The sequence below is a fragment of the Petaurus breviceps genome, unplaced genomic scaffold (genome assembly GCF_028583685.1).
Source record: "Petaurus breviceps papuanus isolate PSGF00001 unplaced genomic scaffold, PetGlider_PUasm1.0 90775, whole genome shotgun sequence".
Lineage (NCBI taxonomy): Eukaryota > Metazoa > Chordata > Mammalia > Diprotodontia > Petauridae > Petaurus > Petaurus breviceps.
In genome coordinates, this window is record NW_027187342.1 from 13,615,166 (window position 1) to 13,639,001 (window position 23,836).

A 23,836-nucleotide genomic window follows, 5' to 3' on the forward strand; every position below is an offset into this window, starting at 1 on the left:
GAAGAAACGTAGCTGCATACAGGATAAAAACAGCTAACTTTTATATAGTGTAGTGCCATTTATGTGCCTGGCACTGTGCTAAGTTCTCACAAATATTGTGTCAGCTGATTCTCACAGCAATCCTGGAAGGGAGGTACTATTATCATCTCCTTCTCACAGCTGAGGAAACTGAGGCAAGCAAAAGTCAAGTGACTGGCCTGACGCTACACAGAACATACAAGAATTAAAAGCACTGTGTTTGGGGAGGTAATGTGCCAATGTTTAAAGAAGCCAAACTTAGTTTACACATATAAGGAAAACTCATCAAAATTTTTTGAATGAAATTTTATGTACAAATAGAAACTAAGACAAAAAAATTTCTAGAGTCAAAAAGTTTTATGCTAACATTTTTGTAGATTTGCAGAAATAGAAGAACCTTGATAGTGACCTAAAATCTATATTGAATTTATATTTGAAACTCAGTGCCTATTAGAAACATATTTCTGCCCTTTTTTTACCCTTACAGTAACCCATTATCATATAATTAGTCAAATTCCGACTTTTATGGTTTTTGATCCTGAAATAAGTTCTCACATTGCTCACATCCACTGTCCAGAAGAGTATTGAAATTGAAAGTATACATACATATAAAAATATGTGCACATATAAATCCCTACACATACCACAAGAAGACAAATTTCCTAACTTTGAATATTGCAGTACTTACTAAAATAACTGTGATTTTTTTGGATTAAGGTTTTCATGGATGTGACATTCAGCAAAATAACATGTAGAAATTTCTATGTAGTAGTAATATAATGTTTCTTATTCTTTTATCATCCCTAACTTCATCAGACTTAGAACTACACTATACTACAGAGATTATCAAGACTAGCACCTGGAACATGTTGCACCATGTAGCACACCTGAACACCTAAAGGTCAAAACAATATCAATATTTGCATCATAATGTCTGCCCCCCTCAATATGTGGGTGCCAAGAATGGCTGCTCATTAAAACATTTTTAACAATATTGTAATGTAATGATGTGCAGAAGATATAAACATTTCAAATAATTTTTCAATTAAAAATACTGAACAATAAAGATTACCTGGCATGAGATAGATAGCTGTGCAAATGTACCAAATATACAAAATAATGGTATATTTGATATAAATTTATGACAATATAAACATATCCAATCTTTCTACAAAATGAAAGAAATATTAATCATCCATAGTTTATTGACTTACAATATTCTTAAATCTGACCTCAAAATCTGAGTAAAAAGTTAGATGCCCAAGACCTCTATTCCTTTTTCTGATTTTTGACTTTATAGGTGGCTTAATACTAGTTATTCATCCTAACTGGAGAGTGAGAAAAATTAAGAGTGGCTTTTGTTCTTCACAAAAAATTATGCTATGAAGCTTAGTACTTGATAACTCTTCATGCTAATACTGTCCTTCCAGTTCTCCTGCCCTTTCCCCATTGCTAGGCTGCAATCAAAATGTGGAAGTTTCTTTTCTTTCTGCACCAAGCTGGTAGCAAGTGTGCCCCCAATCTCATAGCTTAGCACCATAAGCTTAATGAAACACCACTTTAGTCACTTTAACCCTTAATATTCCCCTACTCCAAAATCTTCAATGGCCACCTTTTGATAAAGTCCAAACTCCTTATCATGGCCTTACACGGTGAAGTTCCAAGCTGCAAACAGCTTTCTCACTACTCTGCAAAATTAATCAATCAGCAAGCTCTTATGAGAGGCTTACTGTTTGTCAGGCCTTGTGCGCCACTAACAATACAAATGAAAATAGAACTATTTACAGCCCTCAAGGAGCTCACATTCTAAACGTACTTAAATAGGTATAAACAACACACACATAAAATACATTGTAGATAACCAAAGAGGAGGGAGTTTAGAAAAGGGTTTCTGTAGCTCTCTTTGAGCTGAGTCTTAAAGAAAGCTGGGATTGCAAAAAGGCAAAGCAGGAAGGCGGAACATTCCAAGCACTGGAGGGAGCTTGGGGGGCTGCCAGTACAAAGAAGAGAGATGGGAGTATCATGTGTGGAAAACAGCAAACGGGCAGGGATGGCTCAACTGTAGCGTTCCTGGGGCTAGACTGTGACAAGCTCTAAATTATAAACAGGATGAGCTAATCTTCGATCCCAGATAATGGGGAGCCACTGGAGTTTATTGAGGGCAGTCAGACCTCTCAATCCCTTAAGCAGGCCTTGGTTAGCTCTGCTTCTCTTCCTCTTCTCCATCTTTCCAAATGTTCTTCCCGTATAAAGGACCTGTTCAGGACCACCTCCTCTGGGAGCCATGCTTGTCCCCTCCCTACTCCAGAGTGCTTCTCCTTCCCATTGCTGTCATCTTCTGTGCCACTTACCATATACTGCTCTGTTTTCTGCTCTCAATCATGATTGTCATCTCCCCAACTAAATAGTGCACTCCCTAAGGGTACAGTTACTTTATACATTACTCTTTAGCTCTCATAATGCAAAATTACCTTGTACATACTTAATATACATTTATATGACTATGTGTTTTCCTAACAGACCATCACTTCTCGAGGGCAGTAACCATTTCATTTCTGGCTTTGAATTCTCAATGCCTGGCACATGACACTTAATTACTAGCTGACTACCTAGCCAAAGTGCCGTGCACATAGCAGGCATTTAATTCTATTTCTGGACCTGACCTGTGATTACATAGGTTTAGGAAACTCCCTGGTAAGGAAACTTCCTCTTCCAAAGCAGATCAGCATCTATGCTAGAACTTACAGTCTTAGAGACAATGCTCTTAATTAGTACTCATAAACTCACAACACACAAAAAATAACTTAAAAGGAATATGAAGCTTCAGAGGATTGTTAAACATATTTGACAGCTTTATGCCAAAAAGGGACATGATTGAAGAATGGCTAGTAGAGACTTTTTTTTTTTGCTTTTTGGAGCGGGGAGGGTAGGGCAATTGGGGTTAAGTGACTTGCCCAGGGTCACATAGTTATTTTTTTGTTTCAAGTGTCTGAGTCCGAAGCTGAACCCAGGTCCTCCTGACTCCAGGGCTGTGCTCTACTCACTGTGCCACCTAGCCACCCCTACTAGAGACTTTCAGAGAAGAATTTAGTATAAACACAGAAAGTGATTTTTCAATATGACTTAAAGGTTATATTTTTGGAAAAAGAAGGTAAAAGAGTGGTCTAGCTTATGTGATAATATTAAGGGTATTATATAAAATCTCAAGCATGAGTTATTTTTAGCAAATTTGTATTGATATTATTTCATCTGGCTTTCCCCTACAATCCTCTTTCTGCCCTAATGCCTTTATGATATCCCATGATTTATGTAAAAAGAATTTTTTAAATAAGAAGTAAATAGAGGGGAACAGCTAGGTGGCACAGTGAATAGAGCACCAGCCCTGGAGTCAGGAGGACCTGAACTCAAATCCAGCCTCAGACACTTAACACTTACTAGATGTGTGACCTTGGGCAGGTCACTTAACCTCAATTGCCCTGACCTTCCCCCTCCAAAAAGAAAAAAAAAAGGAAAAGAGGGAAAACATTTCAGCAAAACAGATCAACACAAAATCTGACATTAGATGCAATGTTCCACCAGCCTCTCAGCAAAGAAGCAACAAACACAGGGAAAAGTGGAGAAAGGGGTCTTCCTGCATCTCCTCTCTGGGGCCAAGCTTATTCTTTATAATTTCTCAACATTCATTTTCAATTGTTTTGTGGTTATTGTCTTTTCTATTTATGTCACTGCTGTCACAGTGTATATTGTTTTCCTGGCCCTGCTTATTTTTACTTCCCCTTTTTTATTTCATGTCTTCCCCAGCTTCTCTGTATTCATCATCTATATAATTTCTTACAGCACAGTAATAATCCCCAATCATCTGATGGACATCTACTTTGTTTCTAAAAATGGGCTGCAATAAATATTTTTGGTATATGTAGGCCCTTTCTATTGTGAAAAATAACTCACAATAATGGCATATTTGATATAAATTTATGACATAACATGAAAATATTTGATCTTTCCACAAAATTAGAGAAATATTAATTATCCACACCTTATTGACTTACATATTAACAATAATATGAAGCAATCAACAAACATTTATTAATGCCTACTATATGCCAAGCATGCAAACAAATACATACAAAGATATCAAGCTATATACAGGAAAAATTGGAGATAATTAACATAGGGAAGGTGCTGGAATTAGAAAGAGTTGGGGGAAAGCTTCCTTTAGAAGATAAGATTCTGATTAGGACTTAAAAGAAGTCATTGGTTGGAGTGGAGGAGAGAGAGCATTCCAGGCATGGGGGACAGACAGATATAACGACATTCCCTTGAGAACTTAGATCATATCCATTGATCACTTCTCTATCAGAGTGTGGTTTTCAGTCATATATTTCTGTTAGTTGCCTGTACATCTTAAGGCACAAAACCCCAACAGCTAAGCATGAATTATTTTTAAAAAATCATAGGTTCATTGATCTAAGTCTGGAAAGGAGCACAGAGCTTAACTAGCCCCAAACCTTACTTTAGAAATAAGAAAAAAGAGACATAGAAAGGTTTGGTGACTTGTCCAAGGTCACAATGGTCGTTAAGTATCAAAGCTAAGATTTCAATCAGGTCCTCTGGTCATTGTTTTAGTCTATCATGGTGCTGTGAATACATTTTTAAAACTTATGGCTGAGCTTTGCAACTCTGGTAACACAATGAAGAGGAAAGGAATTCTTGCCAAGAAGAAACAGTAAAACAGGCAAGCTATGTAATATAAAAGAGACAAGTTTAGACTAGAGAAATGTTTATGTGGTTGTATGTATATGTGTATATATCTATATCTACAGAAAATATATACATATAAAATATTATATATACACATACATATATATGCTGCAATATAGATATGTAGGGGTGTGTGTGTGTGTAAAACTTGTTATGACATATTAAGCCTATAAAGTATAATGACAAATTGTTAAAAATTAGTTCAATAATGGTATAATGGAAGCTTGGCCTCTTGCACCTTCTAGCTGTGTGGCCCTGAAAAAGACAGTTTCTCTGAGCTTTCCACTTCTTCACCTGTAAAATGTCTCACAGGTTGATGTGGAGAGGCTTTGTAAAACATACCTCATACAAGAAGTCTTCCCTAACAGTTATTAGGCATTTTTGATGAGCAAGACATGATGGTAGACCCTGGGCTTAAAACAGTTCTTGCCCTCAAGAAACTTACCATCTGTCTATTAGGGCCAAAGCCACAAGCACACAGATGGGTATGATGGGGACAAAGAGTTGAGACCACTTAGAGGGAAAGTTTCACAGAAAGAAGCACCCAAAGACTTGCTGACAGGAGACAACAAGGGAGTTCATTTAACACATGGGCCACAACTGGAACAAATCCTGGGAAGTCAGAGCTTTTGTGCTGAATTTTAATGGGTAATTCAATCTGACTACACTCCCAGGCTGCACAAAAATGGAATGTGAAACGAAGCTAGAAATATCACAGGATTTTTACAACTGACAGGGCCCTCACCTCTCCTGTATAGTGGCAGCAGGGCCTGGAGTCCTGAAGTCCTGAGTTCAAATTCAGGCACTTCCTAGCAGAGTGACCCTGGATGAGTCATTTAACTTCTACCTGTCTCAGTCCCCTCATCTGTAAAATGTGGCTAATAGCACCTGCTTCCCAGAGTTGTTGCAAGGATCAATGAAATATTCATTGTAAAATACTTAGCACAGTGCCTGGAACAAAGTATGAGCTAAACAAATGTTAATTATTATTATTCTCCTCCTCCTCCTCATTATTATCATTACAATTCCTTCACTTTTTAGATGAGGTAATGGAAGCCCAGAGGAGCTCAGGGCCAAAGGTCATACAAAGAATAGTCAGCCTGACAGGGATTCAAACCTAGAACTCTTTCCACTGTACTTCTTGTCTCTTATAAAAGGTGCCGAGATGAAGGGGTCGTCTGAATTTGAACTTCTTGGTCTGCAGTCAAAAGCTCTTTGCTGGAGCCACACTCCCTGGCAAGCTAAGGCCAGACTGTGGAGAACCCTTCAGCAGTAGGCTAAGAAGTTTGTGTTTTATTCTGCAGATCACAGGACAACAGTGACTGTGGTTGCTGGGAGTCATCCTGAGCCCTAACTCAACCCCACTCCTTAGGTTGAAAGAGGATAAATATACTTTATTCAATAAATCTGCACTAATTTGAGTGACTTAAAAGTTGTAGTTGCCACACAAGCCAAATACCAGGTCCTTTTTTTCTGTTAACATTTAGTTCTCACCAATGTGTTACCAGCCCTTATAAATGTATTAAAGAGATCTATAAACTATATGAAAGAGGAAGCGTGCATCCAGCCAATTCCTCTTAAACTATTTTTAAATTCTACTTCATACTTGATCAACAGAATATGATGTAACATTTATGTTCTCCTTTTTAAAATGAAAAGTTTAAGACATGTCTTTAGAACCCAAATAATATAGAAATGCTTTACTCACAAACAAGCATGGTACAAATATGGTGACAGATTATAGGAAGGAAAGAAATTAACTTTTTATAATGCACCACTATGACATAGAGTTTTTGAAATTGAAAATGTAAATTTAAAACCAATGAAAATATTCCCTAGCTCTATAGATATGAACTTTTTAAAACTCTAAGAATGCTAAATATCATTAGTGTGAAACAAGTCAGATAGAATGGGTACACTGTACATTGGTAAACCATTTTATAAACATTATAAGAAAAAAAGTAAAGTTTAATTATAATTCAATTTCTTCTAACAGACTATATATGACACTAACCTTTTGGGGATGGGAAGGACCTAGAAGCAGAGTCCAAAGTTACAGTGGGAGGAAGATGAGGATGTTAGAGAAGAGGGTAAAGTGTGGAGATGACCAGTAAGTGGTGTAATTTAATAAAAGCTTGTTGATTGACATCTATGTGAATTTAGATAGAAATTTCTGAATTAACAATGACAACCTGCCTAAAATTAAAGCTCTGAGTTTTTACATGAACTGCTGAAACAATATAAACATTAACTTACTTGATCAAAGCCTAAAATGAAATTTAAAATTGATCTAATTGGTTGACTGATTGAAATTAAGAACTAATTAGCAGCATTTTTTTTTCATGAAATCATGGAAATTTCCATAACAACAAAAACAAAACAAACAAGGATATATTGTTTCTAGGTTCATATTCTTCAATGTTTAAAGCATCTAAGATTTAATTTGTGTAGGCATTTCCAACAATGCCGATAAAATCACAAGCCCCTCTATGCTTTAGTAAACAAATGATCTTTTATATATTTTTTTTTTGCTTTTTGGAGGGGGAAGGGGTTAAGTGACTTGCCCAAGGTCACACAGCTAGTAAATGCTAAGTGTCTGAGGCCAGATTTGAACTCAGGTCCTCCTGACTTCAGGGCTGGTGCTCTATTCACTGCGCCACATAGCAGCCCCTATAAACAGATGATCTTAACGAAATGCTATGACCAAAAAAAAAAAAAATAACCAACAGCCAACTTGGGGATCTGCCTCTCTGACTGTAATTAGACTTGTCTAAGATGAGAGGTATACCATCCACTGCCAGGACTATATTCAAATTCTTTCTAGCTTGGTAGGATGGGATGAACCCAGGGTCACCCCATACCATAAGAATGCAAAGGAAGACTTTAGTTTAAAAATGTAAAATAAAATTATTGGTCAGCATATTGTATTCCAAATCACAGAGTAAATATTCTATTTTCTCTTTCCATACATAAGGTTATCAAGCCATCCTGCACTGCCATCCAGGCCATTACTGGGGGGAAATATAATTTGGTCCACAGCTACAATAATAGCCTTGTAGTTTTCATTGTTTTGGGTTTTTTTGTAGGTTAATTTGATAAGGTAAAAGGCTCTAATCGCAGATGATCAGGTACCTGGATACAGATCACTTGCCTTGCTATACTTTTCTCCTTGTCAGATGCCAAGTGACACAATTTACTTAAAAAATAAAATTATAAAAGAAAAGGCTTATACACTCTTATGAAAAAGCAACTACCTTGCATAAGTGGAAAATGAAAAACTGAAACGTGGGGAGGCTAGGTGGCACAGTGAATAGAGCACCAGCCTTGGAGTCAGGAGGACCTGAGTTCAAATCCGGCCTCAGACACAACACAAAAACTAACTGTGTGACCTTGGGCGAGTCACTTAAACCCAATTGTCCCTCCCAAAAAAAAAGCAAAAAACCAAACCTGAAATGTAAGACAAATGTAAATTCCACAGTGTCAAAGACCATGTTAGGTCAATGTTATATATTCCTATCCCATGTGCAGTGTCAAGGTATACTTTGAGAACTTAACAAAGAGTGGTATTAGGATAGTAAACAGAATCCAGTCACTGAATATTTACAAATAGTGACTGCAAGTTGATTTTATATACTTAAGATGAAGCAACTTTCAACAATAAAACAGTAGTATATCATGTATGTTCATTTTCCATATATCATCCTAAACAGTGGATTCTAATTAAAGTAGAAAAAGGATTTAAATCAAACATCTCAAATACCAAACTTTAATTTTGGACCACCAAATCTGTAATCCTTAGTTGTCCAGAGTAGCACAACATTTCACAAGAAATCCCAAACCATGTGGCCATCATGGGTATCAATTAACAGGACCCAATTCCAAATCTAAAACAATTATGACAGGGAAGATGTGGACTGACCTCAATGCATGCTAGATGCCATAATTCATACAAGAATGATCGAACCTGTGGGGTTTTTTTCTGCCAGAACTGTACAAAGATCTTGTTCTGGGTTTTGCACAAGGTTTGACTCTCAGTAGGCTGGCTAATATAATGAAGCATCATTACTCTGTACAAGACAATCTGTAGAGCATGAGTCTACAGTGAAAACAGAAATGCACTTAAACGTGTTTATTTCCAGACTACCATCTCTGTAATACAAAACACATAATCAAATTTTTGAGAAGGATCTGCAGAATATTATTTATCTTGACCAAACTACAAAAAAAAAAGAAACTTATATGACTTTGCCAGAAAGGCTACTTTTATCTATTTGTTGAATCGATTCAGTTGCGTCCAACTTTGTGGTTTTCTTTTTTTTTTTTAAAGCAATTGGGGTTAAGTAACTTGCTCAAGGTTACACAGCCAGTTATTTCTGGGTGTGGTGCTGAGTATCTGAGCCCGGGATTTGATCCAGGTCATTCCGACACTGGAGCCAGTGCTCTTACTCGCTGAGCCACCTGGCTGCCCCGACAACTTTGTGGTTTTCTTGGCAAAGACACTGGAGTGGTTTGCCATTTCCTTCTTCAGCTGATTTTACAGATGAGGAACTAAGGCAAATTAGGGTTAAAGGACTTGCCCAGTGTCACATAGCTACTAAGTGTGTGAGTCCCGGGTCCTCCTGATTCCAGGACCAGCGTTTTATCCACTATAATACCTAGCTGTCCATTTATTTATTCAAGAATATACAAACAGGAGATCAATTTCTTCTCTTACCAATTACTATAGATAAAAAGCTTCCTAAAGATAGAATTTGCATTACTGATTGGAGAAATACACTAAAACAACTTTGAGGTACTACCTCACACCTATGCAATTGGCTAATATCATGAACAAGGAAATGATAAATATTGGAGGGGATGTGGGAAAACTGGGACACTACTACACTATTGGTGGAGTTGTAAACTGAGCCAACCATTCTGGAGAACAATTTGGAACTACGCCCAAAGGGCTCTAAAACTATGCATACCCTTTGATGCAGTAATACCACTGATAGGTCTATATTCCAAAGAGATTTTTAAAAAGAGTGAAAAGGACCTATTTGCACAAAAATATTTATAGCAGTTCTTTCTGTGGTGACTAAGAATTAGAAATCAAGGGAATGCCCATCAATTGGGGAACGACTGGACAAGTTGTGGTATATGACTATGATGGAATATTATCATTCTATAAGAAATGACAAGCTGGATGATTTCAGAAAAACCTGGAAAGACTTAGATGAACTGATGAAAAGTGAAATGAGCAGAACCAGGAGAACACTGTACACAATTATAGCAACATTGTATAATGAAGAACTATGATTGACTTAGCTATTCTTAGCAATACAATGATCCAAGACAATTCCAAAGGACTCATAATGAAACATGCGATCCACTTCCAGAGAAAGAACTGATATTGTATGAATATAGACTGAAGCCTTTTTCTTTCTTCCTTCCTCTCATTCTTTTTTTTTAATCTTCTTGTACAAAATTACTAACATGGAAATATTTTACATAATTGCACATGTGTAACCTATACTAGATTGTTTTTCATCTCAGGGACAGGGGAGGGAGGGAGGAGTAGAATTTGGAACTTAAAAATTTTTTTTAATGTAAAAAATTGCTTTTACATGTAATTGGGAAAAAATTAAATATTTTTTTAAAAGAGAGAAACTGAATTAATGAATACCATCTGTATCTTGAAGATATCAAAAACATTTTTTAAAAAAACCTTATCTAGGGGTGGCTAGGTGGCACAGCGAGTAAAGCGCCGGCCCCAGAGTCCCGAGGACCGGAGTTCGGTTCAGCCTCAGACACTTAACACCCACACAAAAAAACTAGCCGTTTAACCTTGGGCAAGTTACTTAACCCCAATTGCCCTCCAAAAGGAAAAAAAAAAACAAGAAAAAACAAAAAAACTTATCTACAGGAGATATAAAATTGCTCAAATGATCAAGAAGGGAAATAAGCACAATACAAAACTGAATTTAAGGTTTGTTTATGGTTCTAAAATTTTTTAGAACTTTAAGATTTCAAATAAACATTTTAATATCTTATTCTGAGTTTTATAAAAAAAAATCACACAATAATCATTAGCACTACCATAAAACTCCCATCAGAATATGGAATGAAGCCAACCTGGGAAAACGTAAGCAAGACAGTGTGACTTCTTTGAGATATGATCTGTTTAATGAATTTTCCCCCCACCTCAATTTTTCACTTAGACTAAAATAATTATCTAAAGTATCAGTTTGAGAAAATTCTCAATGACACATATAGATGTCTATACTACATACATGAGGAGAGTTCTTTCCTCATACTGCAATTTCAGTCCAGTATATCTTGCTGTAACTGTGAACAAATCAGTTAGCCTCTCTAGACCTCGATGTCCTTATTTGTAAAATAAGAACACTGGGACTAGATGATCTATAAGGCTTATCTCAGCTCTATAATGCTATGATTCTAGCTGTGGCTAGAAGAAACATTCTCCCTCTCAGAAAACTGGCTTTCCATCCCAATTCATCTGTCACTTGCAGTTTCCCTGGGCACTTAGGCTCAAAACATTGGAATCATCACCAACTTAGTTTTCTCCTCCATTAGTCAATCAAAAATTTATTTGTCATCTATCATGTGCACAAAACCCTGTTAAGTATTTTGAGGGATACAAAGAATTAAGACTACTTATAATCTAGAAAAAAACAAATATGTGAGATTTAAAATAACATAAAAATTCAACAACAATAAAAGAAAGGTTAGATGTGATTATTTGGCAAATGAGCTATATAATAAGTGTTGTGAATTCAGAGAAGAGATCATGGTAAGTCTAGAAAGGTCTCTTGGAAGAGACGGATCTTGAGCAAGGCTTTGATAAGTAATGAGAATGTCCCAGGCAAGAGAACAACTGGAGTAAAAGCACAGCAGCCAACAATGCTTTGGAGAAGGAAACGGGGCGGAGGGGTGGTAGGAGGGAATTGGAGGCAGGTGGTCATGGCCTTGAATGTCAAGCTAAGAAAGTCATACTTTATTCTGAAGGCAGCATGAAACCATGAGCAGAAAGTAACATGATAAAAGTGCTGAAGAAACAGTCTGGTTGTAAGGAGTAGGGTATTTTGAAGGAGAGACTAAAGTATAGAAACTAGTCAGGAGGTCATCAGGTCTAAGTTTCTGAACTAGAGGGGTTCTGTGGAAGGGAGGCTGGCAAAAGGCAATGCAAAAGATGAGTGCCTAGGACCTGGTGAATGATGCCCCCACCCCCCAGGTTTGAGTACCACTTCACACTACCACCATCGCCCTTGCCCAGGCCCCCATTCCTAGATCGCTCTTTACAAAGTTCTGACGAGACTCCCTTGCCTCCAGCTTCTCACTCCAGCCATTCTGCATACTACTTCCTGACTGATTTTTGCCCCAAGACCACTTTTGTCATGCTATTTTCATGGTTAAAAATATTTCATCTTTCCTTACTTTCTACTGTACCAAATATAAATTCATATTCTGGACTTTGAAGATCTGGTCCCTCATTACCTGCTCAAACCTTATTTTCTACTCTTCTCCAACACATTCCCTCCATTCAAAACAGAATGGTCTTGTCCAGGGGTGGGGAACCTGTAGCCCTCTAGGTCTTGCTCAAGTGTGGCCCTTTGACTGAATTCAAACCCCACAGAACAAATCCCCTTAATAAAAGGATTTGTTCTGTAAAACTTGGACTTAATCAAAAGGTCATACCTGAGGACCTAGAAGGCCACATGTGGCCTCGAGACTGCAGGTTACCCACCCCTGACTCTTGTCACTGTAAAACACAGTGCTCATTCCTCCCTGAGCTTTGTTCCTGGTATTCTCCTGGCCTCGAAGGCTTACTCCCCTTCTCTGCTATCGATCTAAATCCAACCAGTGCTTAAAGGGTCACTTCAAATCTCATCTCTACCAGGAACCCCTCACCAACTAATCCAGACCTCACTAATCTACCTCTTCTATGAATTTCCATAATACTTCTGGTCTGTAATATACAATTTAACTACTGATTAACATATTTCATATCATTTGCTATTAATTCTTATGTTAGTCTCGTCTCTCCATTAAAACTGTGTATGCTTTTTAAGGACAAAGAGGTATGTTTCTGTCTATAACAATATTCACTTTCTAAAACTTTTTCTCTAATTTTGAATCCTGGAAGTTCAGGAAAATGGTAGAGAAAATGAGAAAAAGGAATTTAGTTCATCTTACTACAACTACTATATTTCTAAGAAGAATTTTGCAAAACAATGTCTGTCAGACCCATCAGACCAATAACATCATCAACTAGTCTTGTAAAATACACTCACCATTGAAAGGGTTAATTTCTGCTGAAATTCGTGAAATAATGGCTTCTTTAACTTCTTTTTTCTTTACACATCGAATCCCCAAATTCTGAAAACTAGAACAGAGCAAAATAAAGAACAATCAAATAAATGATTTTATTAAATCACAAAACCAAGAGTGAGGTCCTATGACCTACCAAACACTGCTAAAATTAGTCACTTTAATACTAACAGATGGTGATCCAAAAGTTTCAGAAAGCAAAAGGAAAGTAATGTTAAGTTTCTAAAGTATACATTAAAAGGAAAAAGAAACAGAAGGTACATTTTTTGCACAAGATATTTGTAATTCTTCTTACAGTATGTCCATGTCAAATTTTATCAACCTAGAAAACAAAATGTAACCACCAAGATCAGAAGACTAAAAATCACAAAAAAGTGACTAATAGGTGTTTGCAAAGCATTTGAATACTTTATATTATGTCACTTTAGGATGTGTGGTCCTAGATAATAGAGAAATTTTGTTTGTTGTACATATTACTTCATTATCAACTATCAACATTATTATCATTATGGGAGCAACATAATTCATTCAGAAGACTCAAAGGGAAACAAAGAGATTTTGATACTTAAAAATTAAACATTTACAAAGTTTCAAAATGTCACATTTATGGAAAAGTTCTGAATAGCTATCAACACTACTCATTTGCATGTGACTAGTAGAGATCACTACCAGGGGACTCCCCCACCACCACCAGTAGTCATACATAGTCCCACATGGAAAAACCATTACATCATTCAAGTTTGGTGGATGTGAACAAGGAAGCAAAGTTCTGCTATAATAATATTACTCTTCCTTCAAATTTTATTTAGCAATTCAAATAAGTTTTTCTTATGGACCCTCTCAATTACCATTAATCTTTTCCTCCAAATACTCTCAGAAAACACCCAATTCACATACACATAGCTTTGCTTAATTTACACATGAAATTACTCTTAAGTTCCCTTTCTCTGTCTAAAGAAGTGTTTTCTATAAAAGGTTCTACTTTGTTGAAATTCCTGAAATCATATCACCTCTTCCTCAAGAGTATTCCTAGCTTTATCCAGAGATTCTAAGGCTGTCTTTCAATTTTTCTACAGGAAAGGGATCTTCAGTGAAATACTCTTTTGAAAACAAAGTAATGTAATTTCTAAATATGTTATTTAATAAGACTTCACTGTTTTTCATATAAGTTTAGAACATTTATGATTTTAACATCATAGATTAGAACATATCTCATCTGACTCCCTCTTTCAGAGATGAAGAAATTGAGACTCAGAACTTAAGTAATTTTTCTAAATGTAAAATTCTCTAAGCCATCTAGTTAGTGACAGAAGCAGAATTTGAATATTGTTCTGACTTTCATTCCAGTATTCTTTCCACTAGACTACACTTCCTCTCTCTATATATTTCAAGATAAATACACATTCAGATTTTGTTTACCCAAAGTAAAATGATCTCATTTTCCCCCACAAAAGATAAAGATATACACCACTAATATTACTGACATTATAACAAGTTTTTTTTTTAATGGATTCACAAAAATCAATTGAAAATCCTAAGCACTGTATTAATAGTATACGTTTAAAAGCAATTTTTTTTCATCTTAGAAATGGAAAAAAAAAAACAGTCCAGTCAGCTCAGTGTTCCAATAACAAATACTATAAATCCAGGAGACAGGAACATTAAGGGGAACAGGTTTTGCTCATGACTCAGATTCTCTTCAGCTCTTTTTCCATTCACAGTTTAGCCCAACCCAGAAAATATGGGATATGAAATGAAATGATGCCCAAACAACTACAAATCTACAACTAATAACAAATTACAAAGTATAAACACATTATATCCTTTATAAGGATAAACAGTTGATGTGTTATGGCTAATATGTATCCAAAGCCAAAAATGACAAATTAGCAAATTTATTAATTACAGTGCTACTTCTACTGTCAATTGTAATATTTATTTGCTTGAAAACAGTCTGCTGCCCCTTATTATGGTCATAAGCGCCCATCATAAATATCAGTGCACAAGACTTACACACCTTGCTTTTGTATAGAAGCATATTCATGGATGGAGAAAACAAAAGACTCCTAGTAAACACAATTTCAAAGATACCAGGCCAGTTTGCTGGTCCTCTAAAAAACACCAGTTTGCTTGAACAAAAAACTTGAAAGCTTTCATTCCAGTGAAAATGCAAATTCTTCTACTCTATTTCCCCTTCCTTCTCTTCCCAGACTACCCTCACAAACATTTTATGTAGTTGTTATTATTAAACCTTAGGGAAAATGGATTTCAGATACTTTCCTAAGAACAGGTTTTAATGGGAGCTGGGCAGGAGAGATGAGGGAGAAAGGAAGATGAAGATGCTAAGGACTGGAGAAAGAGGGACATGGAGGAGAAAGAAGAGCACATAACTGAGAGGCTGAAAACACCAAAGACACTAGCTAGGTTCATCCTTTTTAACAACATTAGCCAGAATGAACATTTTCATAAGACACAGACTCTCACATAAGCCCCTAGCGTATTATACCTTATAAAAGGAGTACAGACAGGACTCTGATTCTTGAATTTGTTAAATGTGTTATCCTGAATGGATTTTAACTTTTGATAGGTTATTTTGGTAATAATTATGTACTTAGAGAGTCTAAAGGACATTAAACTAAATAATATATGTACTAACCAAACGTCATTTAAAAAGACATTTTTCAGGGGCAGCTAGGTGGTTCAGTGAGTAAAGCGCCGAACCTGGAGTCAGGAGGACCTGGGTTTAGATCCGGCCTCAGACACTTCACACACACACACACACACACACACACACACACACACACACACACACACACACAACCTAGCCGTGTAACCTTGGGCAAGTTACTTAACCCCAACTGTCCTCCAAAAGGCAAAAAAAAAAAAGTTTAAAAAGACATTTTTCTATCAGTTAACATTTAGGTATCGCATATAAATGTCTATAATAAATACTACTCTTTCACCAATTATCTACTTCAATCAGTTTAGTTTTTAGTATTCTGATTTCTATAGATGAACAATTCATTTTCAAAGGTAAATCTATGGATTAGAAGGAACAAGGCATTAAACTATGATTAACAAAATGAAAGGAATAATCTTGAAAGATCAAGGGAGAAAAATTTGAAAGGATTGGGGAGATGAAGGAAGAGGCAAAGTGAGAAAGGGGTGTGATTAAAAAAGGTACACTCACAAAAAAGGCACACTCACAAAAGAAAGCAAGCAATCATTTTTTAAAGTAATTAACATCTTAAAAGTATTTTTAATGTCATACAAATATTCAAAAAAGAGAAAGGAAGGACAGCCCATAGGTATGAAAAGATATTCAGTGAAAGATTTACTACTAGAGCTAAACAGTATTTTAATACTTTTAACGATTCATAATTTCAATGGTATTTTCTCCAATGCATACCAAAGTTTACTGGAATTCTCTAAGCAAAAATAAAATTAAGTGATTTGCTCGTTAGCACAAGGTCTATGCCAATGGAGTTCAAACTGTGGCAGACCACATGATAAACTGGAAAGACTTCAAGTTGAGGTTATTTATTTGCAGTTTATCTCACTAGAAAACTCAGGATTTTAACTTAAATTTCCAGTATAGTGTTAACCCTGCCAAGAACAGATGTTTAAGTGAGCAAAAAATCTGTATTACAAGAAACTGAAACTAGAATTCATGTATATGACTGACAAATCATGATAGAAAGATATGACTTGTTAACTATTTCTTCAAAACCTGCAAATCTTTCATTTTATTACCAGGGGTCCTCTGCCTTCACCAACACCAATCTCTATCCTCTATTATTCCAGTAGTTGGTCTTTCAAGATGGGCAATGGACAAATATTTCATTATCCTATGACCAACCTAGTAAAGGGATTATGATTAAGCTGTGACATTTCACAACTTATTTGGGCAAGCTGTCAAACAGATTATACTATTCATCATAGGGCCTACAATATTTTTTTAAACAAAAATGCATATTTTTTGTATGAGAGAAATCAGTGGATAAAAGGAACAAAAATATAAAGGTAAATGACAGTTCACATCAAATACTAATCAACTTAAGGAAAAGATAGCAACTCAATTCATTTTGTAAAACTCCCATTTACATACAAAATTTTCAAGTTATATGGTCTGTTTGAAGATTTTAAAACAAAATTGTCTCAAAAAAAGTCCTTAAAATAATCTGTAATAATATAATCTCTTAGTTCTTCAAAATAAATAATATTTAAAGACTTAGGAATCTAAACCTATTTCAAAGAAAGCAAAGTCAAACCAAATATCCAGGTGTAAAAACAGGATAAACATTCCCAAAACATATAAAATTCCTAGTAATTTTAATATGTAACATTTTAAGTGCTAAGCAATTAATTACTAGGGGGGGGAGTAAGAGAATGTGGGGCAAAGACGATCAACTGACCAAAATCTCAACCCTGAAAAATCTGGTATATATTGTCAGCCACAAAAAAAAAGCATCTGCTCATACTAATCACTACTGTTGTGTTCACTTCATCCCTTCCAGAAGATCTATGGTGGTTAATTCAGCTACTGCAGAAGGAAAAAGTAGTTATAATACAATAGGTGGGAAAGGAAATGATGCCTATCAGGCAACAGGAATGGTATGAAAACATGAACCCACAATTTAAGAAGCGATGAAGGGGTCAAGAGTGGAAACAGTTTAAGAAGCCCTGCATAGACACAGAGGAGTTTTTTTCTAACTCTCCTCTTGCTCCTGAAGGCTCCAGAAGGTTGTATTTCACACAAATGCCAGCCCAAGGGAGAGAATGGTCACTTACATCAGAGCTCTGCGTTCCTGACCAAACTCAGCTTCGTAGTAGCCATCTCTGCAGTCTTTTCCAACTAGATCATGTGGATGTGGTTTGTATGGCTCATTCTTTGTTACCAGAGTTATTCTCACTTTTCCTTTTCCTTTCCCATAGTAATTCATTATCTGAAAAAGGGAAGAAATTTCAATGTAAAATGAAACTATGCATCATGAACAGCTGATCTACTCACTACTAACCTCTCTCCACCCCAATAGTTTTATTTACACACTATATTAAAACACTGCATGAATGGAATTAGATAGAGATTTTTATAATGTATTTGATTGGAAGAATTAGCCTTTTCTTGGCCTTGGGCTCTTGCTTCTAATGTCAAATTGTGAAGTCACCTGACCCATGAGTTAGCTTCTTGACTTTTAAAAATGAGTAAAACAATGCTCCTTTAAAACTATTACATAAAATTAGGAGAAACTCAAATGTAAATTATAAATTTATCATTATAAAATTATTTAAATGTAAATTATAAATTACCATTGCCTAAATTGTATATTTGAATCATATTACAATCAATTTCACTTTAAAAAAAAAAAACACCATTTAAACACAGCTAAAATTAACCATTCATCATCTTGGTTTGGGAAAATATTTATGATAGTCTGAATTTACTGAGTGCTAAGTGTAGACCATTATTATGATAAAGAAGTTATCAGAATGTCAAAACAAGTAAGTTTTACTAGAACTGTTTAGAGAAAATATGGCTTGAATGGAGAATCAGTAAGACAGTGAAACATAGTTTGGTGGAGGGAAAGAAAGAAGATTTTAGACCAGAGAAAATGACTACTATTTAGAGCAGTAGTTCAAACTTTTTGGTCTCAGAAGCCCTTTACACTCTTAAAAATTACTGAGGACCCCTTGTTATTATTAATAAATTATTATTATTAAAATTATTTTGATGTTGTGGATGCTCCTCCCCCCCCCAAAAAAAAGACCTGGAGTCCACTGGACTCTCAAGACCATACTTTGGGACCCAATGATTCAGAGAAAGGGACAGGAAAAACCGAGGAGTACAAACTGGGTAGAATGAAGCAAAGTACTGTTAGTAATGCAAGAGGGACTCCATGGCAACCTCCAAATTGCCATTTTGAATTTAACTTCGATCTGAAAGGTAACCGGAAAATACTGCAGGGACCTGATAATGGGGTGGCCTGTTCACAATGACACCAGAAGAGAGACAGCCAAGTGGTAGTTCTAGTTATGATCCTAAGTCCCGTTGGGAAGTCTTAATGCCTGTATGGAGATGAAGGGCAAAGGATGAAAGATGTCTTGTAGAGGAGTGGGGGAAACAGTGACATTCCTGATGGTAATAAGAAGTTGAAAAGAGGTACGAACTTGGGTGTTTATGTTAATGGGGTCTATTTTTAAAATATATGTTTATACTTTTTGATGGCAATAGGACATCAAAGAGATGGTGAGAAATTTGAGATTAAATAAAGAATCAAATATTAGGGCTAAAAATGAAAATCATTAGTGAATAGCTGAAAACTAAATACAGGAAAGTAGAGCTCCCCAAAAATAAAATAGAAAAAAGATCAGAAACCCTTTGGGCTTCCTCATAATACATAGGCTAAGGAAGAAAAGGAATCTTTGAAGGAATAATCTGAGCGATGAAGAAAAACCAGGAAAGCATAGTATCCTGATATGAGGATCAGAATATTTCAAGAACATTTCATATTTTAAAGTATTTAACTTTATTAACAATTTCCTTTTTTCATATTAAGTTAGAGAACTCTGATAACCAAAACTCTAGTATTGTTTTTAAAGAGAAACCTGCCTAAAACTGAGAGAGCCTGAATTCTGTGGCTTTAATAAATTTCTTTCACCTATATAATAAATAGCAAGTTATTTCATTATTAAAAATGACTTGAAATGTTCAGATTTCAAGATGAAAGGTACTATGTAACTGCAAATAACAAGTTTAACTCTACCTGCCAAAAAAACTTTAAGATTTGCTGAACTTCATTTGGCATTTTATGGTAACAATCTCTCTCTTTAAAATTATGTAAAAAGTAGACATAACAGAATCCTATTGTATTATAAGAAAAGCTGAAAAGGGTGATTTCAGAGAAATCTGGGAAGACTTTTATGATGCAGAGAAAAGTGAGCAGAATCAACGAAATTTATACAATAACATAATAAAGACAACTTTGAAACATTTAAGAACTCCAATTACCTTAATGACCAACCATGATTTCAGAGGACCAATAATAAACTCCACTATTTACTTGACAAGAGTTGACTGATTCAAAATACATAATAAGACATACATTATTAAGACATGGATAATGAAAGAATTTATTTAGCCTGACTATACATCTTTGTAACAAATGTTTTGCTTTTGTTCCTCTTTTTAATGGGGGAAAGGAAGAAGGAAAGAAAATTAATGTTTGTTAGTTGGGGAAAAAAAAGATGTCCATCAACTGCAGAATGGCTAAATAAATTGTGGTGCATGAACACAACAGAATAATACTGTGCTGTAAGAAGCTATTGCCACTAAGGAATTCTGGATATTATGAGAAGATTTATATAAACTGATGGAAAGTGAAGAAAACAGAACCAGAATATACACAATGACTACAACAGTACAAATGGAAAGAATGGGAGCAAAAATTGCAAAGGAACACTGACAATTAACAAGCTTGGTCCCAGAAGAGATATGAGGATGTACTTCTTTCCTTCCTTTGCATTGATGGGCAAATTTTTTTTGTTGTTGGTTTTTTTTTTGCATTTTTTGGCAACTATTTTTTTATCCCTTCTTTTCTACTCTGTTATAAAGAGGGGTTCTCTGAATAAGGAAAGGGGAAAGAAATATTAGGAAGGGAAGGTAATACAGAAATAGATCAATAAAAATTAAAGGAAAAAGAAAAATAGTTTGGATATTTATGTTAGATAAAAGACATCATGGTCTAGTGGTTAGAAAGCTAGCCTTGGAACCAGGAAGATATGGGTTCAAGTTCTACCTCTCAAACAAACTGACTACATGCTCTGGATAAGTCATTTGACCTTTGCAGTGGTCTGGGTAATTCTTTAAGATTATAATTTTCAGATAAGATGTCAATCTGTGTTGATAGAGAGATTTCCCTCATCTGGAAGTTCCCTATACCAATGAAATTACAAATCTGGCTCCTATCACCTCTCTCTATATTAAGACTTTACTGTATAAAATTACCCATTTGAATAATCACTTTAAGTCAAGAATTTTATCCTTTTTCTGTTCTAGATTGGTATGAAATAAATTGAACGTATATAAAGTAATAATATTTCCAATCAGCAAGTACAGGCATAAGGTCAGGGATACACTATTCTAAAATTAGTGAGCAGGGTAAAAAAAATGAAGGATGCTGTTCCTCTCCTTTCTCTTAAGCCTTGATTCCAGGAGAAAAGACAGGAATCATAGCTGAGGTAGGTGCTAATATTTTTTAACTGTAGAGTAGCTCTGAGCCCAAGGGGCAGGAGGATGCCTTCTCTCTATGCTTTACAAAAAGGGTCATAATCCACAAACTGGTTTAGTATGAATTACCTTACCATATTACATTTTTTATAAAAACAGTTCATGTACTGAAGTATACCATGCCATAGTCTATGAGGAAACCTTGAGAAAACATTCCTAAACATCTAGTCACTTGGTATATATCATAAAAAACAAAACTCTCACCCAGATATCACCCAGGATGATATCTGATATCTTAAGTATATAGTAGCTAAAAAAGTTGCTATAAGAAAATTATTGGTGACCATACAGAAAAGGTACCTCTCATAAAATTGTGATGCCATACTATGAAGCCAACTGATTATGTAAACAAGAAAATGGTGGTCTATTACCTGTATAGACGGGTATGTTCGGTTGTTATCTGTACTGTGTTCTCCTGGAATGCTCCCTGCTGACCGTCCTTCACATTTATAACGAAAACGCATGCCCCTTTGTCTGGGTTGTTCAATTATTTCTACATATGGTTCATGTCCACCTAAAGTTAAAATAAAAAAATAGGTGAGGTTAGGGTAGTAATAGCATTAGATTTTTAACAATTTTTTTCAACAGACAAATGTAGATTTGTTTTCTTGACAAGGAAAATAAAGTTGAAATTCAAATTGATTGTGATATTGGGAGGAGGAGGAGGGGGAAAAGAAGGTTTTTTTAAATAATGGTAGTATCAATTTGTCCCTAGAGATCTCAAAACCTTGTGCTGGCATCAACTATGAGATCATCACTTCTGAGTTTTCTAAATGAGCATTGGGGTTCCCCCAAGATTCTCACAGGAGTGTTAAGAAGATAGCAGTACTCAAGTGTTTTTAGTGTCAGCTCCAAAAATAAGTAAATTGCAATTGGAAATATTTTCTTTAATTACGCTTATCAGTTGTTGTGAACTTTTATGTGAACTTATTAGTTGTTGTGAAATTTTATAAGAACATGCAGAGAAAATGATACCAAGTTTTTCCTAGCACTTCAAATTCTTCTAGAGAAATGAAGGATAGGTAATTTCCTCTAAATTCCACTAAAACTTTTAAGTAATATATGAAAACTAGATATAATAAGCAGACCTAGTAAGACTTTAGAGGGAAATCAAATCACTAAGATTACAGAACAAATGGAATTTTCAATAAGATTACTTAAAATGTTTTTACTATGTTACAATGTAGGAAAAAATGTATATAAAGTGATTTTACTTGCCTAACACTAAAATCCATAATATGCAATTTTGTTCTTTTTTTTTATTAAATAGTTTCTTACCAAAAAAAAATTTTTTTTATCAAGAATACTGATTCTGCTTTAAAAGTAGGTGGCTACTTTCAATTCTCCCCTTTAACTCCCCAAATAGACTCTACCACCCCATCCTACCCCTGCCTCAGCCTATTGAAGTCTGAAATTGAAATATTTCAATTCAATAAGTATTAAGACTTACTATGTGCAAGGTATAATGTTATCACCAATAAACTAAAACAAAAAAATGAGTAAGTAACATAAAAAGAGCACTGGATTTGAAGTCTGAGGACCTGGGTTTGATTCCAGTTGTATGTACTACCTGGATAATCTTGGGCCTTTCAGGGCCTCAGTTTCCTCAGGCATAAAATGAAGGAGGAACTGAGGACCCTTCCAGCTCTAAATATAACTCTATGATGCAGCCCTTCCCTCAAAGAATTTATATTCTATTGGAAGGATAGACTCCTAAAGAGGGATCAGGAAAGGCTTCTCCATTCATCATAGGCTCAGGGTTGGGAATCAGTATTCTCTTTTAAGGTTTTGGCATCTGTTAAAATGCAAGGACCACTGAGAGAGATATTAAAGACACTATTAATAACTAGGAGAAAGAAAGGCAGCATTTAATTTGCCTTAAGAATACACAGTAGTACTATAGTTTTATTAAACAAGAAATGAACAGAATTTGTGGCTAAAATGATGACTGTTACAGAACAGAATATTAGCTTCCTATTGTGAATTTTCATAATTTGTATGCATTTTATTTTACTGTCTGTGGGTCAGGGTTTTCCTGCATCTTACTGGCATTCTTGGTAAAGGATTAGTGCTTCAGCAGGTTATATAATTATTCATTTGTATTCCATGAGCACAAGAACAAATACTTTCTTAAGAGGTACCATTATGAAGAGAGGCAATGTGGTACAGTCTTGGCTCTGACACAAAACAGCTGTGTGATGTCACTTAACCTAACAGTGTTCCCCTCCCTCCCACAATTCTTTAAAACAATAAATTACAGAAAGAAGGAGTTTCCAAAGTGAAAAACCAAAGGTAGAGAAGCAAATGTCCAGAACAAAACATGATGAAACTTAATCTCAGCAAGCTCATTTAAAATAGTATTTCCATTTACTGAATTCAGGTAGATTCAGAGGTGTGTGTGTGTGTGTGTGTGTGTGTGTGTGTGTGTGTGTGTGTGTG

At 35.4% G+C, this 23,836-nt stretch overlaps 1 protein-coding gene across 2 annotated transcripts in view; it reads right to left on the minus strand.

Moving 5' to 3' along the window:
• Positions 1–23,836, minus strand: part of REL (REL proto-oncogene, NF-kB subunit) — a 60,026-nt gene that overhangs the window by 26,199 nt on the left and 9,991 nt on the right. For both annotated transcript variants that reach the window (XM_069069071.1, XM_069069069.1), the window contains exons 2-4: positions 21,769–21,911; positions 17,902–18,056; positions 13,074–13,165 (exon numbers count right to left, since the gene is read on the minus strand). In XM_069069071.1, coding sequence (XP_068925172.1) covers positions 13,074–13,165; positions 17,902–18,056; positions 21,769–21,911 — 390 coding nt within the window. The remainder of the gene's footprint in view (positions 1–13,073; positions 13,166–17,901; positions 18,057–21,768; positions 21,912–23,836) is intronic.